The 13,642-nt window shown below is 41.3% G+C and overlaps 1 protein-coding gene across 1 annotated transcript in view; it reads left to right on the plus strand.

Annotated features, from left to right (window-relative positions):
* Nucleotides 1-13,642, plus strand: part of RAB15 (RAB15, member RAS oncogene family) — a 122,270-nt gene that overhangs the window by 39,064 nt on the left and 69,564 nt on the right. Inside the window, exons 2-3 of the mRNA XM_069731749.1 lie at nucleotides 3,284-3,344; nucleotides 7,027-7,087. Coding sequence (XP_069587850.1) covers nucleotides 3,284-3,344; nucleotides 7,027-7,087 — 122 coding nt within the window. The remainder of the gene's footprint in view (nucleotides 1-3,283; nucleotides 3,345-7,026; nucleotides 7,088-13,642) is intronic.

Here is a 13,642-nt window from a genome sequence, read left to right on the forward strand (position 1 = left end):
CTGGGAAAGCCAGCGCTGTCAATCAACAGTGAAGGAGTGGATATAATCTAAATAAGGCGGTGGAACAATGCACCAAGGCTTTCAGCCATTTACATATTACAATGTTATTAGTGGGGGTAAATATAAACCGTTTTGTAATTTACTGCTTATTTGCAGCTGATCTTGAGATGTTAATATTGTTCTCTTGTTTACCACTTGTTGCCTTGGAGACTGACCACCAGTGATAGACAGCAGGACATTTTCAGTGCTTGCAAGCTCTTTTCTGTTGATCTTGTAATGGCTGTTTTGAAGCTGGCCAGGATCACTTGAGCGTGCTGTTGCTCCTAATCCCATCAAGTTTTATTTATCACAGTGCTTGCACGCTATACAGCAGCGGTGGTCGGTCTCTTAGGCAACTGGGCAGTAAACAAAGGGGTCAATATTTCAAGAACAGCTGCAAATTTTAATAAGCAGTAAATTGCAAAACTGCTGATAATAGTCTATGAAGATGGGGCTAACCTCCTTTAATATCATCATACACTTTTTTGGGCTGATTGGAATGTGGAGTGCAAACCAAATCTTCTCTACAATTGTCAGCGACTGACCTCACAAATTGTCTTTTTGCCAAATGGACACCGATTTCTACAGACACACTTTGCAATTTTGAAGAATGTCTTCACAGAAGAATGAAGGCTTTTGTAACCACAGAAAGTCCAACGCCATATAAATGCCTGCAGTTTTGGAAAGGAACCCATATAGGAGATGGTTGGGTATACATGGACTTTGGGGCTATATGTACGGCTGGTTTTTGTACCGTATTTTTACCAACTAAAAAGTACTACGTATGACTAATGTAACAAGGCAATTAGTTATAGAGATTTTATATTGTAACGGGAAGCTTTCATTGGGAAGTTGGGTTTTAAATAACTAATAATATTTAAATGCATAAAACTGCTTCGTTAAGGCTACAATTTTATTATCCGAATTAACAACTGAAAATTATTTTAAAAAAAATATATAAAATTTCTGTGAGGATTATTTTTCTATGTATCTGTTAATGTATTTATTGTGGGGTCTTGTAATGATGGGCTACAAATAAACATGGGTGCATAGAAGTGAGACATAGAAGGCAAAAAAGCTAGCCTTTTTAATATTTTTCTTTTTGCTTTTCTATAGTTGTATAACATTCAGCATTTTTTTTTGCAATTCTTCAGTGTATTTCTATAGTCTAAGCTACATCCTGCTGGAAGTACTTCAAGGACAGCCGGGAGCCTTTGGACATTGATTTACTTGTGCATTCTTATTAATGCTGAAAGGTCTTGATGCCTCATTGTCAGGATTCCGCTAAGTCTGTTGCATTATTGAAATCCTAAAACTCACCTTGTTAGAAAAACGTCTTTGGGTGGAACACATACGTATATTGTATAGTAATGTGTTTTTTTTTCTTTTTAGAGTGCTTTCACATTGCGTTCAGGCATCCATTCAGTGGCTCACGTTGTAGCTTACATCTGTAAGATGTAAAATGGGATTCGGATGCATGTGCCAATGGGACCGCAGACTATAATGGTGACAGCAGAGCCAACGTACGTTCTACCATGCATCATTTTCGGGCGTGTACTGGAGGCTACTGCGTTAATCCCATTTTGAGTGGGGTTCGGCAGTAAGCCCTGATGGAGCCGCTAAATGGGTTCCTGACCATAATGTGAAAGCACCCTTAATGAGAAAAACACAAGATGGAGGGCACCATCGACCAATACAAGAAAAGGGGGTCAAACCAAAGCATGAAATTTCATAGAGCATTAACAAGCAAAAAGGGACATGCTATATAGCAGGGACCACCACTTTAAAGTATAAGAATATACATTTTATTTAATTTAACTAGGTCAACCACAAAACACCACACATTTAAAAACAGGTAAGTACTGTTGGTACTTCCCCTGACGAAGCCACCTTGGTGGCGACACTCTTTGGGCTCCATATACCCCCTGGACCTCTGGTTTATTGATAGGTACTACGGTCATGTTCTCTAAGCATTGTTATTTGGTAACATTGATGGCGTTTTATGGCGCTGAGACATTGAGCTCATTTCTGCCTTAATTTGACGTCTCTAATAATCTGATGTTTCTAATTGTATGGCCATTTTTGGCGCTATGACAATGAGTTCATTTTATTATTAACTTTTTTTCATGTACTTTTCTGCAAGGGCTCCTGTCCTCTCATTGGTCATACACAAATTTACTTTGCTCAATTTGGAGCATCCCATTTTGGGTTTTACTTCATTGTTAGTGTAACATCTACAGGCCACCAGAAATGCCCTGCTGGGTATCTACTTGTGTTGTCTCTTATACAAATATTGCCAGTTTTATCTCAAACTGTAGTCATGAGCGGGGCTCACTGAGAATGTTGACCATCTCTTAATTTTATTCTTGGATAAATGTCGGTTTCTTGATATCATTGATATCAGCCAGTAGCTTTATATGATCTGTACAAATTTCATGCTAAGTATTGTTATTAGTTCTATTTATGCTGCGAGCTGTGCCATTATAACCAACATACCTTTGTTTAGGCCCAAGCAGAACGACTTATTTGTGGAGACAATTTCTCAAACTACATGGAACCCTCTGAGCTATTGTTTGTGTCTTTTACGCCTAGGGAACTATTATTTACTATTATTTTTGTTAATATTGTTTTCATATACATGCCATAGGTCTAACATAAATGGTGGTATTTCAATTTGTCACATAACATCGTGTCCACCTTTATTGCTGTATCCTATCTCAATCATGTCCAAGGGGACGGATCCCAATTTGGGACCTGTGATTAGGTTTGGTTTTTAACTGTTTTTAAATGTGTGGTGTTTTGTGGTGAAAGCACCCTTAGTCACAGGTCCATTCTGTAGGGCCTGTCTGGCTGTGTGTTATGGCCCCATGAGTGATGGTCAGAAGGGCCCCATGATGACTAGTTTACCCTCCTAAAGTGCAGCTGTGGTGCGCCCAAAAGTTTAGCAATCCTGCACTTACTACTTTTGGAGACTTGGATGGAAATGTTTAAAATGTTGAGTAGGAGTGTTCTTTTGGGCCCTAATCTTGAATGATAAGACCACCTCCTTTGCTGACTGTTTTACTTAGATAAATCATTAATTTAAAATAGTTACCGTATTTGGTATCTTTATATTAAAGAAAAAATGCAGTTAATCTACAAAACTTATAGTTTGTTACTTGACTTACCGATGTAATGCCTTCATATTTGATATGACCACATTTTTGTTCATTCGTTCCTTCATTTTTAATTTTTTTTCTTTCAGGAGTTGATTTTAAAATGAAAACCATAGATGTTGATGGCATCAAAGTACGGATACAGATCTGGTAAGTTACAATTGCGGAAGAGTATGTATTGCGGTTTCCATCAGGTCGTTGATTTGACCCAGGTGTTGCCTTAAAGCATAAAGTTACACTTCAATTTTACAGTTTGTACATGCATAATTAATCTACATCAAGTTATAGGGGATATCCAGGTCTGAGAGCAAAGTCTGCAGTCACTCTGTGACTACTGACTTCTGCATCATGAGAGCGTGTGGTGTGTACACAGTCATGATTCCCAAGCTTCGGGGCTGTGAGTTAAAATGACTACGCATGTGATTATGACTACGCATGCGATTAACATACGCTTAATAGATCTGTTCGGCTTCTCTCAGTTCACTTCTATTGAGAAAAGTTGGATGAGATAAGTCAGCACTTAACTGCATGAATACGGATCGCAGATCTGAGCTGAGATCACCCAATGATGGCGGCGGGAAAAAAATTCAAAACCAAAGCAGGTCACTGAATAATTTACAAAAATTTTGTGGAATCCGTCACTCTTAAAGATTAATCTTTATTGAAATCAAGGAATAGTGTATAAAAGTTTAGTTGTTTCTGTCTAATCGATCTCTCTCAGATATACGCTAGAAACATTTAAATTCATAAATGCTTGGAAATTGAACTCTGGCTGTGTAAATTTCAAATGCCAGTCTCCGTGCTAATGAACCCAAGGTTAGATGCCTGGTGCAGTGGCGAAATGGCAACATCCATCACAGTGGTTGCCGGTGATGAATAATATTGACCTGTAGAAATATTGGAGGCAGGCGGAGGGTCTGGAGCAGAGGATGACCCAACCCCCCCAAGGCCCGCCTCGATGTACAGAAGATGTCCTCAGAAGAAAACATAAAACCATGATTAAAAAGCCTCTGATCGGATTTCTTCAACAAATATATCAATTTAATCAGTGTAATAGCATCACTATGGCCAGACCTTTACTATATAGCGATAACGTCTGCTACCAGGTTCCCTTTAAACTCTGGTGAGCCTGACGAGTTTTACAAGAAGACGACACAACAGTAGACTCTGGAGTTCCTTTTCCTGAATATTTTTTTTTTTTTTTTAATTTAATGAAATCTTTTTGATATTACCGTATGTGACCAGAATCCACCTGAAAAAGATGTTGTTGTGCACGTGAGCGGAACCGCAGTGTTTTTGGGGATGAGTGAGATTTGGAGGTACCGTATATTTATAGAATTCCTCTTTCAAAAGCTCTTTGAAAATCCCTGTGTGCACATAGCCTTAGGGTGTTTTCACATGTGCCATATTGATACAATAATTGAAGCCTTAGGGTGTTTTCACATGTGCCATATTGATACAGTAATTGAAGCCATAGCTGAGAAGAATTGTACAGTGGGGCAAAAAAGTATTTAGTCAGTCAGCAATAGTGCAAGTTCCACCACTTAAAAAGATGAGAGGCATCTGTAATTTACATCATAGGTAGACCTCAACTATGGGAGACAAACTGAGAAAAAAAAATCCAGAAAATCACATTGTCTGTTTTTTTATCATTTTTTTTGCATATTATGGTGGAAAATAAGTATTTGGTCAGAAACAAACAATCAAGATTTCTGGCTCTCACAGACCTGTAACTTCTTCTTTAAGAGTCTCCTCTTTCCTCCACTCATTACCTGTAGTAATGGCACCTGTTTAAACTTGTTATCAGTATAAAAAGACACCTGTGCACACCCTCAAACAGTCTGACTCCAAACTCCACTATGGTGAAGACAAAAGAGCTGTCAAAGGACACCAGAAACAAAATTGTAGCCCTGCACCAGGCTGGGAAGACTGAATCTGCAATAGCCAACCAGCTTGGAGTGAAGAAATCAACAGTGGGAGCAATAATTAGAAAATGGAAGACATACAAGACCACTGATAATCTCCCTCGATCTGGGGCTCCACGCAAAATCCCACCCCGTGGGGTCAGAATGATCACAAGAACGGTGAGCAAAAATCCCAGAACCACACGGGGGGACCTAGTGAATGTACTGCAGAGAGCTGGGACCAATGTAACAAGGCCTACCATAAGTAACACACTACGCCACCATGGACTCAGATCCTGCAGTGCCAGACGTGTCCCACTGCTTAAGCCAGTACATGTCCGGGCCCGTCTGAAGTTTGCTAGAGAGCATTTGGATGATCCAGAGGAGTTTTGGGAGAATATCCTATGGTCTGATGAAACCAAACTGGAACTGTTTGGTAGAAACACAACTTGTCGTGTTTGATGGATGCAACTCAGTATTCTTTTTCCTCCAAACACCATACCTACTGTAAAGCATGGTGGTGGAAACATCATGCTTTGGGGCTGTTTCTCTGCAAAGGGGCCAGGACGACTGATCCGGGTACATGAAAGAATGAATGGGGCCATGTATCGTGAGATTTTGAGTGCAAACCTCCTTCCATCAGCAAGGGCATTGAAGATGAAACGTGGCTGGGTCTTTCAACATGACAATGATCCAAAGCACACCGCCAGGGCAACGAAGGAGTGGCTTCGTAAGAAGCATTTCAAGGTCCTGGAGTGGCCTAGCCAGTCTCCAGACCTCAACCCTATAGAAAACCTTTGGAGGGAGTTGAAAGTCCGTGTTGCCAAACGAAAAGCCAAAAACATCACTGCTCTAGAGGTGATCTGCATGGAGGAATGGGCCAACATACCAACAACAGTGTGTGGCAACCTTGTGAAGACTTACAGAAAACGTTTGACCTCTGTCATTGCCAACAAAGGATATATTACAAAGTATTGAGATGAAATTTTGTTTCTGACCAAATACTTATTTTCCACCATAATATGCAAATAAATTGTTAAAAAACAGACAATGTGATTTTCTGGATTTTTTTTTCTCAGTTTGTCTCCCATAGTTGAGGTCTACCTATGATGTAAATTACAGACGCCTCTCATCTTTTTAAGTGGTGGAACTTGCACTATTGCTGACTGACTAAATACTTTTTTGCCCCACTGTATATAAAAAAATCGGCATGTCTCCTTTATAATCCACTCCAAATTTACAAGTAGGTGTCAAACGGCATCAAAATGGCACATGTAAAGGCGTTCTTAAATAAATTGTGAATTTACAGGCCTATAATACAAGCTGTAACTTTGTATCATTGCAAAAGACCTAACAATAAATGCACAGAGTTAATTAACGTTCCTTGTGCAGATGAATTCTTGATATAATCCATAATGGGGTGTTCGGAGGTGGACCCTTTAGTGGTGCCAAAGAGTCGGCCTATAATTTATATACTGGGTATTGATTTTCTGACTTTACAGCCAGTCTTTATTTTGACACCTGTTCACCAGTCGCTCGCTCAGCCGTATCTCACTGGACATGTTGTCCTGATATACGAGTTTGCTCAATTAACAGATAAGAGTTTCCATGCACATCTTTGTGTACACCGCTGTATGGGACATAACAGAGCAAAGCAAATTTCTTATTTGTGCCGAAGAACTTGTCTAGATGGAGAATTAGACTGACGAAAAATCAATCTTCATGTTTATCCACAGAATGAGACGAGACCTCGTGCATATAAAGCCGCATGACTTGGTGTCAGGGTCTGAATCATCACAACGTGATCACCCGTAATGGTAGAACTTAGCGGAATGGACATAATTATGATCATGTCACAAGCTTCAATAGAAATGATTTGATACTTGTGACATTTGATCTATTAACTCCAGAACATTATGTTTTCATAGGGACACGGCTGGTCAAGAGCGATACCAGACAATAACCAAACAGTACTACAGAAGAGCACAGGTAATGGCTTCCTGCAAATCAAGTTGGGATTTTTGTTTTTCATATTGCTCCTTGTGTGCCATGTGAAATGTATGATTGTCTAGCTAGCATGTCTATATTTTGGGTTGTTCTTTGGGGGGTTGGGGTGCTAGCAGGTAATGTCATGTATGTGGTTTAACCTCTTCACACCCTGGCCCGCTTTTTTTTTGTTTTTCGCTTTCCCCGTTCAAAGAGCCATAATTTTTTTTTTTTTTTTGAAGAACAAGTTGTACTTTTGAACTACACCATTAATTTTCCATGTACTGGAAAAAGGAGGAAAAAAAAATTCCAAGTGTGGTGAAATTGCAAAAAAGTGCAATTCCACAATTGTGTTGTGTGTGTTTGTTTTTTTCGTTTTTTTTTTTTTTAAATATATATGGTACTTTGTTCGCTAAATGTTAAAACTGACCTGCCATTATGATTCTCCAGGTCATTACAAGCTCACAGATGCCAAACCACATGTCTAGGTTCTTTTTTAATTTAGGTGGTTAAAAAAAAAATCCTAAGTTTGTTAAAAAGTGATCTCCTGATCACTTGTGCTACACAAAGCTGGGCTGCAGCTATGCAGAAGCTCCTGCACAACCCATTGCCCCCCCATGTCATGTGACAAAGGAGCAGACAAGGAGAGCTAGTGACGCGCTTACATTTTAAACCCCACTGTCAGATATTGACAGCGGCATTTAACATGTTAACAGCCATGGGTGGATTGCGATTCCACACGCGGTTGTTAGGGGCACTTCAGGTGATGAAATCAGCTGTCATGTGCTGGAAAAGTTGTGGGCACAGCGTCGGAGACCACATTAAAGGGTGAGACACATCATATGACGTATTTTATACTTCATATGTCGGGAAGGGGTTAAAGGGTATCTGTCAGCAGATTTTTGATTACCCATGTAAGTGCAATATCATGTAGGGCAGAGAGCCTGATTCCATTGATGTCACTTAATAGGCTGTTTGCTGCGGTTTTGATAAAGTCACTGTTTACTCTGTTACAGATCTTAAAATTCTCTGAATGCTGAGCTCTCAGACGCCACCCACACTAGGGTTGAGCGAAACGGATCGGACAAATTCAAAAATCGCCGACTTTCGGCAAAGTCGGATTTCTTGAAACCCGACCCGATCCTAGTGTGGGATCGGCTATGAGGTCGCCGATCTGCGCGCAAAAGTCGCGTTTTATATGATGCTTTCAGCGCCATTTTTCAGCCAATGAAGGCGGACGCAGAGTGTGGGCAGCGTGATGACATAGGTCTCGGTCCCCACCATTTTAGAGAAGGGCATGACAGTGATTGGCTTGCTTTCTGCGGCGTCACAGGGGCTATAAAGGGGCGTGCACGCCATCCGCCATCTTACTTCTGCCGATCTTAGCATAGGGAGAGGTTGCTGCCGCTTCGTCAGAAGAAGGGACATAGTTAGGGAGGGAAGATTAACCCCGAAACTGCTTGTGCTGTAGCGATTTCCACTGTCCAACACCACCATTTCTTTGCAGGGACAGTGGAGGTTATATTTTTGTGCATCAGCTCTGTAGCTTATTAGGCTGCCTTATAAGGCCGGCGTCACACACAGCGTAAAACAATACGGTCCGTATATTACGGCCGTAATACGCTGAAAAGTCCCGAAAAAAGTGGTCCGTAGCTCCTCCGTAGGCAGGGTGTGTCAGCGTTTTTTGCGCATGGCATCCTCCGTATGTAATCCGTATGGCATCCGTACTGCGTGGTTTTCTCGCAGGCTAGCAAAACCAACATACCGCTATAGAAGTGATCCATGTGTCCCAAAAAGAAAAGAAAATATATATATACTGTCTATATATATATATATATATATATATATATATATATATATATATGTCAGTAGACACATATATTAGAGAGAAAAGCCGGTAATTCAGTGCGGTGTACAGTAAAATCACACTGACAGCTTACAGTAGAATAAATGTGTACACGTAGAATAGGTATATATATATATATATATATATATATATATATATATATATATATATATATATATATATATATATATATATATATATGTCAGTCAGACACATATATGTATATATATTAATATTTTTTCCAGCGCTATACAGCTTGAAAGCCGGTAATTCAATTACCGGCTTTTTCTTTCTCCTTCCTAAAACCCGACATGATTTGAGACATGGTTTACATACAGTAAACCATGTCTTCTCTCCATTTTTTTTGCAGATTCCACACTACTAATGTCTGTTCATAGATCGTGGGAAATTACCTAGAAAGCTCCCTGGCTCCCTGGCTTTCTAGGTAATTTCCCACGATCTATGAAAAGCCAGCAGAGGGCGCCTCACCGCAAATAAAGCTAAATATAGATCATTGATCTATTTTTAGCCTCATTCCCTGGGGTTTTGCAGCGAGGAGCAGCCTGCATTAGCACAGCTCCTTGCTGCAAAATGTTTTAACCCCTTCAGAAGGATTTACATCGTTGGACGTTACAGATCTGCGGAGGGTAAGTATATTGTTGGTTTATTATGTTTTTTTACTCACAGAACAAGGGTCTTCAGTGACTGGATTGGGCGTTGAATAAAATACTGCAACAACCATTGTTTTTATTTCATTAAAATAATTTTAAATAATGTGTTTGTGTTTTATTTAACCCTTCACTACAATTGGATTAATAATGGATAGGTGTCATAATTGACGCCTCTCCATTATTAATTAGGCTTAATGTCACCTTACAATAGCAAGGTGGCATTAACCCTTCATTACCCCATATCCCACCGCTACACGGGAATGGGAAGAGAGTGGCCAAGTGCCAGAATAGGCGCATCTTCCAGATGTGCCTTTTCTGGGGTGGCTGGGGGCAGATATTTTTAGCCAGGGGGGGGGGGGCCAATAACCGTGGACCCTCTCCAGGCTATTAATATCTGCCCTCAGTCACTGGCTTTACTACTCTGGCGGAGAAAATTGCGCGGGAGCCCACGCCAATTTTTTCCGCCATTTAACCCTTTATTTTAAGAGCTAGAACGGCCAAATTTTGCAGATACACACTACTGACATTAGTAGTGTGGAATCTGCAAAAAAAATGGAGAGAAGACATGGTTTACTGTATGTAAACCATGTCTCAAATCATGTCGGGTTTTAGGAAGGAGAAAGAAAAAGCCGGTATTGGAATTACCGGCTTTCAAGCTGTATAGCGCTGGAATAAATAGTAATATATATACATATATGTGTCTCACTGACATATATATATATATATATATATATATATATATATATATATATATATATATATATATATATATATATATATATATATATATATATATATATATATATATATATATCTATCTATTCTATGTGTACACATTTATTCTACCTATTGGACTGTAAGCTGTCAGTGTGATTTTACTGTACACCGCACTGAATTGCCGGCTTTTCTCTCTAACAGCGCTGCGTATTTCTCGCAAGTCACACTGCTTGTCCGTGTGTAATCCGTATTTTTCACGCTTCCATAGACTTTCATTGGCGTATTTCTTGCGCAGTACGGTGACAAACGCAGCATGCTGCGATTTTGTACGGCCGTAGAAAGCCGTATAATACTGATCAGTAAAATACGGCAAATAGGAGCAGGGGCATAGAGAATAATTGTGCCGTATTTTTTGCGAGTTTTACGGACGTAGATTCTGCGCTCTTACGTCCGTAAAACTCGCAAGTGTGACGCCGGCCTAAGGCTTATAAGGCTCCATTGCTGTTTGTACGCCGCTGTGCAAACCAACTGCTTTTTTTAAAAGCAAAAATCCTGTTGCTCCTTTCTGCACAGTTATCTTGTTTATTTGTCCACACTTTTGTGTGCAGCAGTCCTTTTTTATTGCTGCCATACTTTTCCTGAGATCATTGTAGGGAGATAGAAATTGTACTACAATCCTTGTATTTTTTCATATATCTTCCAGCCACTTTCTGCCACTTACATTGTGTAGTGTTATACACTGGGCCTGAGTTTTGGTTTAGTTTCCCCCCCCCCCCCCCAAAAAAAAAGGGAGATTCAAATTCTCACAAAGTGGATATACTTCAGTCCTGTTAGTTTGGTGTATATCAGCCAGCCACTTTCTGCCACTTACATTGTGTTGCAGTACAGGAGCTCGCTTGCCCAGCTGCTAGTGTGCTATCAGAAAGAGTCTTCAGTGCTGCTGGTTCAATACTGACCGAAAAAAGGACTCGTCTGGCTACCCAGAATATTGATGATCTAACCTTCATTAAAATGAACCAATCATGGATTTCAAATTATTTTGCCCCACTTTCCCCTGCTGACACCTAGCTTGCATGAAAAATGTATTGCTTTTGGCCTCCTCTTACTGACTGCTACAATTCCTCCATTTGCAGCTGCTGAATGTCCACCATAGGCCATTTTTATACCTCCCTAAATGGGCTGACTCCCCCCACAGGGCCGTGGTCACCACCTGGCGCAAGCACCCGTGCGAGTGCCGTTTGCCTGGACAGGTGGGAGCACCCACTCTTGGGCGACGGCACTGGCACAAGGTCCCTCGCAGTACAATGAAGTGTCTGACGGTGGTGGTGCACAACCAACGTCAGACACATCGTCGTAATATGAGGGGCCCTGTGCCAGTACCGCCACCCACGAGAGAGTGTTCCCCCCCCCCAGCTCGAACAGTGCTCTACCATTTGCAATACTTACCCCTCCCTGCTCCACCACTGTGTAGTCTGTGCTGTTAAATCCTTCAATGGCACTGCCAATACAAATTTGTTGAAATGATAGATGATGGTTAAAATATGCAGGGGTCCTGTTTAGTCCTGTTACCAATTTTGAACTGCTTTTAGCCTACTTTTTCATTTTGGGCCTATATCTGTGTTTCCTCCTCATCCTGCCCATTGCCCAGCCACTGCTAGATGAGTCTGCTGGTACATTGACCCAGACCACTACATTCCCCTTGCACTCTACACAGCCAGAATCTGACCCTGCTGAAAGTCAGGTTCCCCTTCCCGCATACTACACCACCTTACACGGGGACAAAGAGGAAGGTGCAGATGAAAGTGCAGGTTCCTTCATCAGGTGGGGGGGGAGATACTCATTGGCGACGTCTCTGGCAGTGGGAGGTGCCACCTGCCGTCAAACACACCGCTGTACTATGAGGTGCCCTGTGCCAGTGCCAACGAGTGTGCCCCCCTGCTTGCTCTGGATCACAGCACTTGCAAAGTTGAAATACTTACCTCTCCCTGCTCCACCGCCGTGACGTATTCCGCATTTCCTGGGCCCACGAAAATCTTGAGCCAGCCCTACCCCCCCACAACTTTAGCCAAATGACCCCCAGTTTTCAATGCCTAACTATTATTATAATGTAAATTAAGATTGACAAGCTTAAGAAATAAGAATTGATGTTTTTGGCATTAAAATGGGCACTGTAGGTGTTTTCCTGTCCTCCACTCACTGCCGACTTTGATTCCCCATTGACTTGCACTGGGTTTCGTGTTTCGGTCGGCCCCCGACTTTTCGCAATAATCGGCCGATTTCACCCGACCCGACTTTTGACAAAGTCGGGTTTCGCAAAACCCGACTCGATCCGAAAAAGTAAAAGTCGCTCAACTCTAACCCACACCACTGATTGACAATTTTCTGCCTATGCACAGAGTACACAGAAAGCTGCCGATCGGTAGTTACGCAGAGCTCATGAACGAATGGGTGTCTTGCTGCTGGTTTTGTGATTCAATGTGTGTTTCTATGTGGTTTTCTTCTGGTGATTTTCCGTCTGATTATCCACTCTTTGAGGCTCTAGATTTAGGGCTCATCTCCACTTGTGAGAAAAACAGACGAGTGCAATCCGATAAAAAATCGGATTGCACTCGGACCAATGTTTTTCAATAGGTGACAATCCATTAGCGATTTTTTTTTTTTTTCCCAGCCGAAATCGGACTGAGAAAAATCTGTGTCGGCTGAGAAAAAAATCGCAGCATGCTGCGTATTGCTGAGATTCTCGGACGAGACTCGCCAATGCAAGTCAATGGGTGCGAGAGAAAAAACGCACAGCACTCGCACCATGCGAGTGCTGTCCGATTTTTACGCACCCGTGTCCTTAGAAAAGCCGGCAATTCAGCGCAGAGTACAGTAAAATCACACTGACAGGTTAGATGAGAGTAGATATATACACATAGAATAGGTATATATATATATATATATATATATATTGCAGCGCGAGACAGCTTAAAAGCTGGTAATTCAATTACCGGCTTTTGCTTTCTCCTTCCTAAACCCGACATGATATGAGACCTGGTTTACATACAGTAAACCATCTCATATCACCATTTTTTTGCATATTCCACACTACTGTCAGTAGTGTGTATATGCAAAATTTGGGCGTTCTAGCTATTATATTTAAGGGTTAAATGGCGGAAAAAATTGGCGTGGGCTCCCGCGCAATTTTCTCCGCCAGAGTAGTAAAGCCAGTGACTGGGGGCAGATATTAATAGCCTGGAGAGGGTCCATGGTTATTGGCCCCCCCTGGCTAAAAACTCCTGCCCCCAGCCACCCCAGAAAAGGCACATCTGGAAGATGCGCCTA

This window comes from Ranitomeya imitator, chromosome 1, assembly GCF_032444005.1.
Source record: "Ranitomeya imitator isolate aRanImi1 chromosome 1, aRanImi1.pri, whole genome shotgun sequence".
NCBI lineage: Eukaryota > Metazoa > Chordata > Amphibia > Anura > Dendrobatidae > Ranitomeya > Ranitomeya imitator.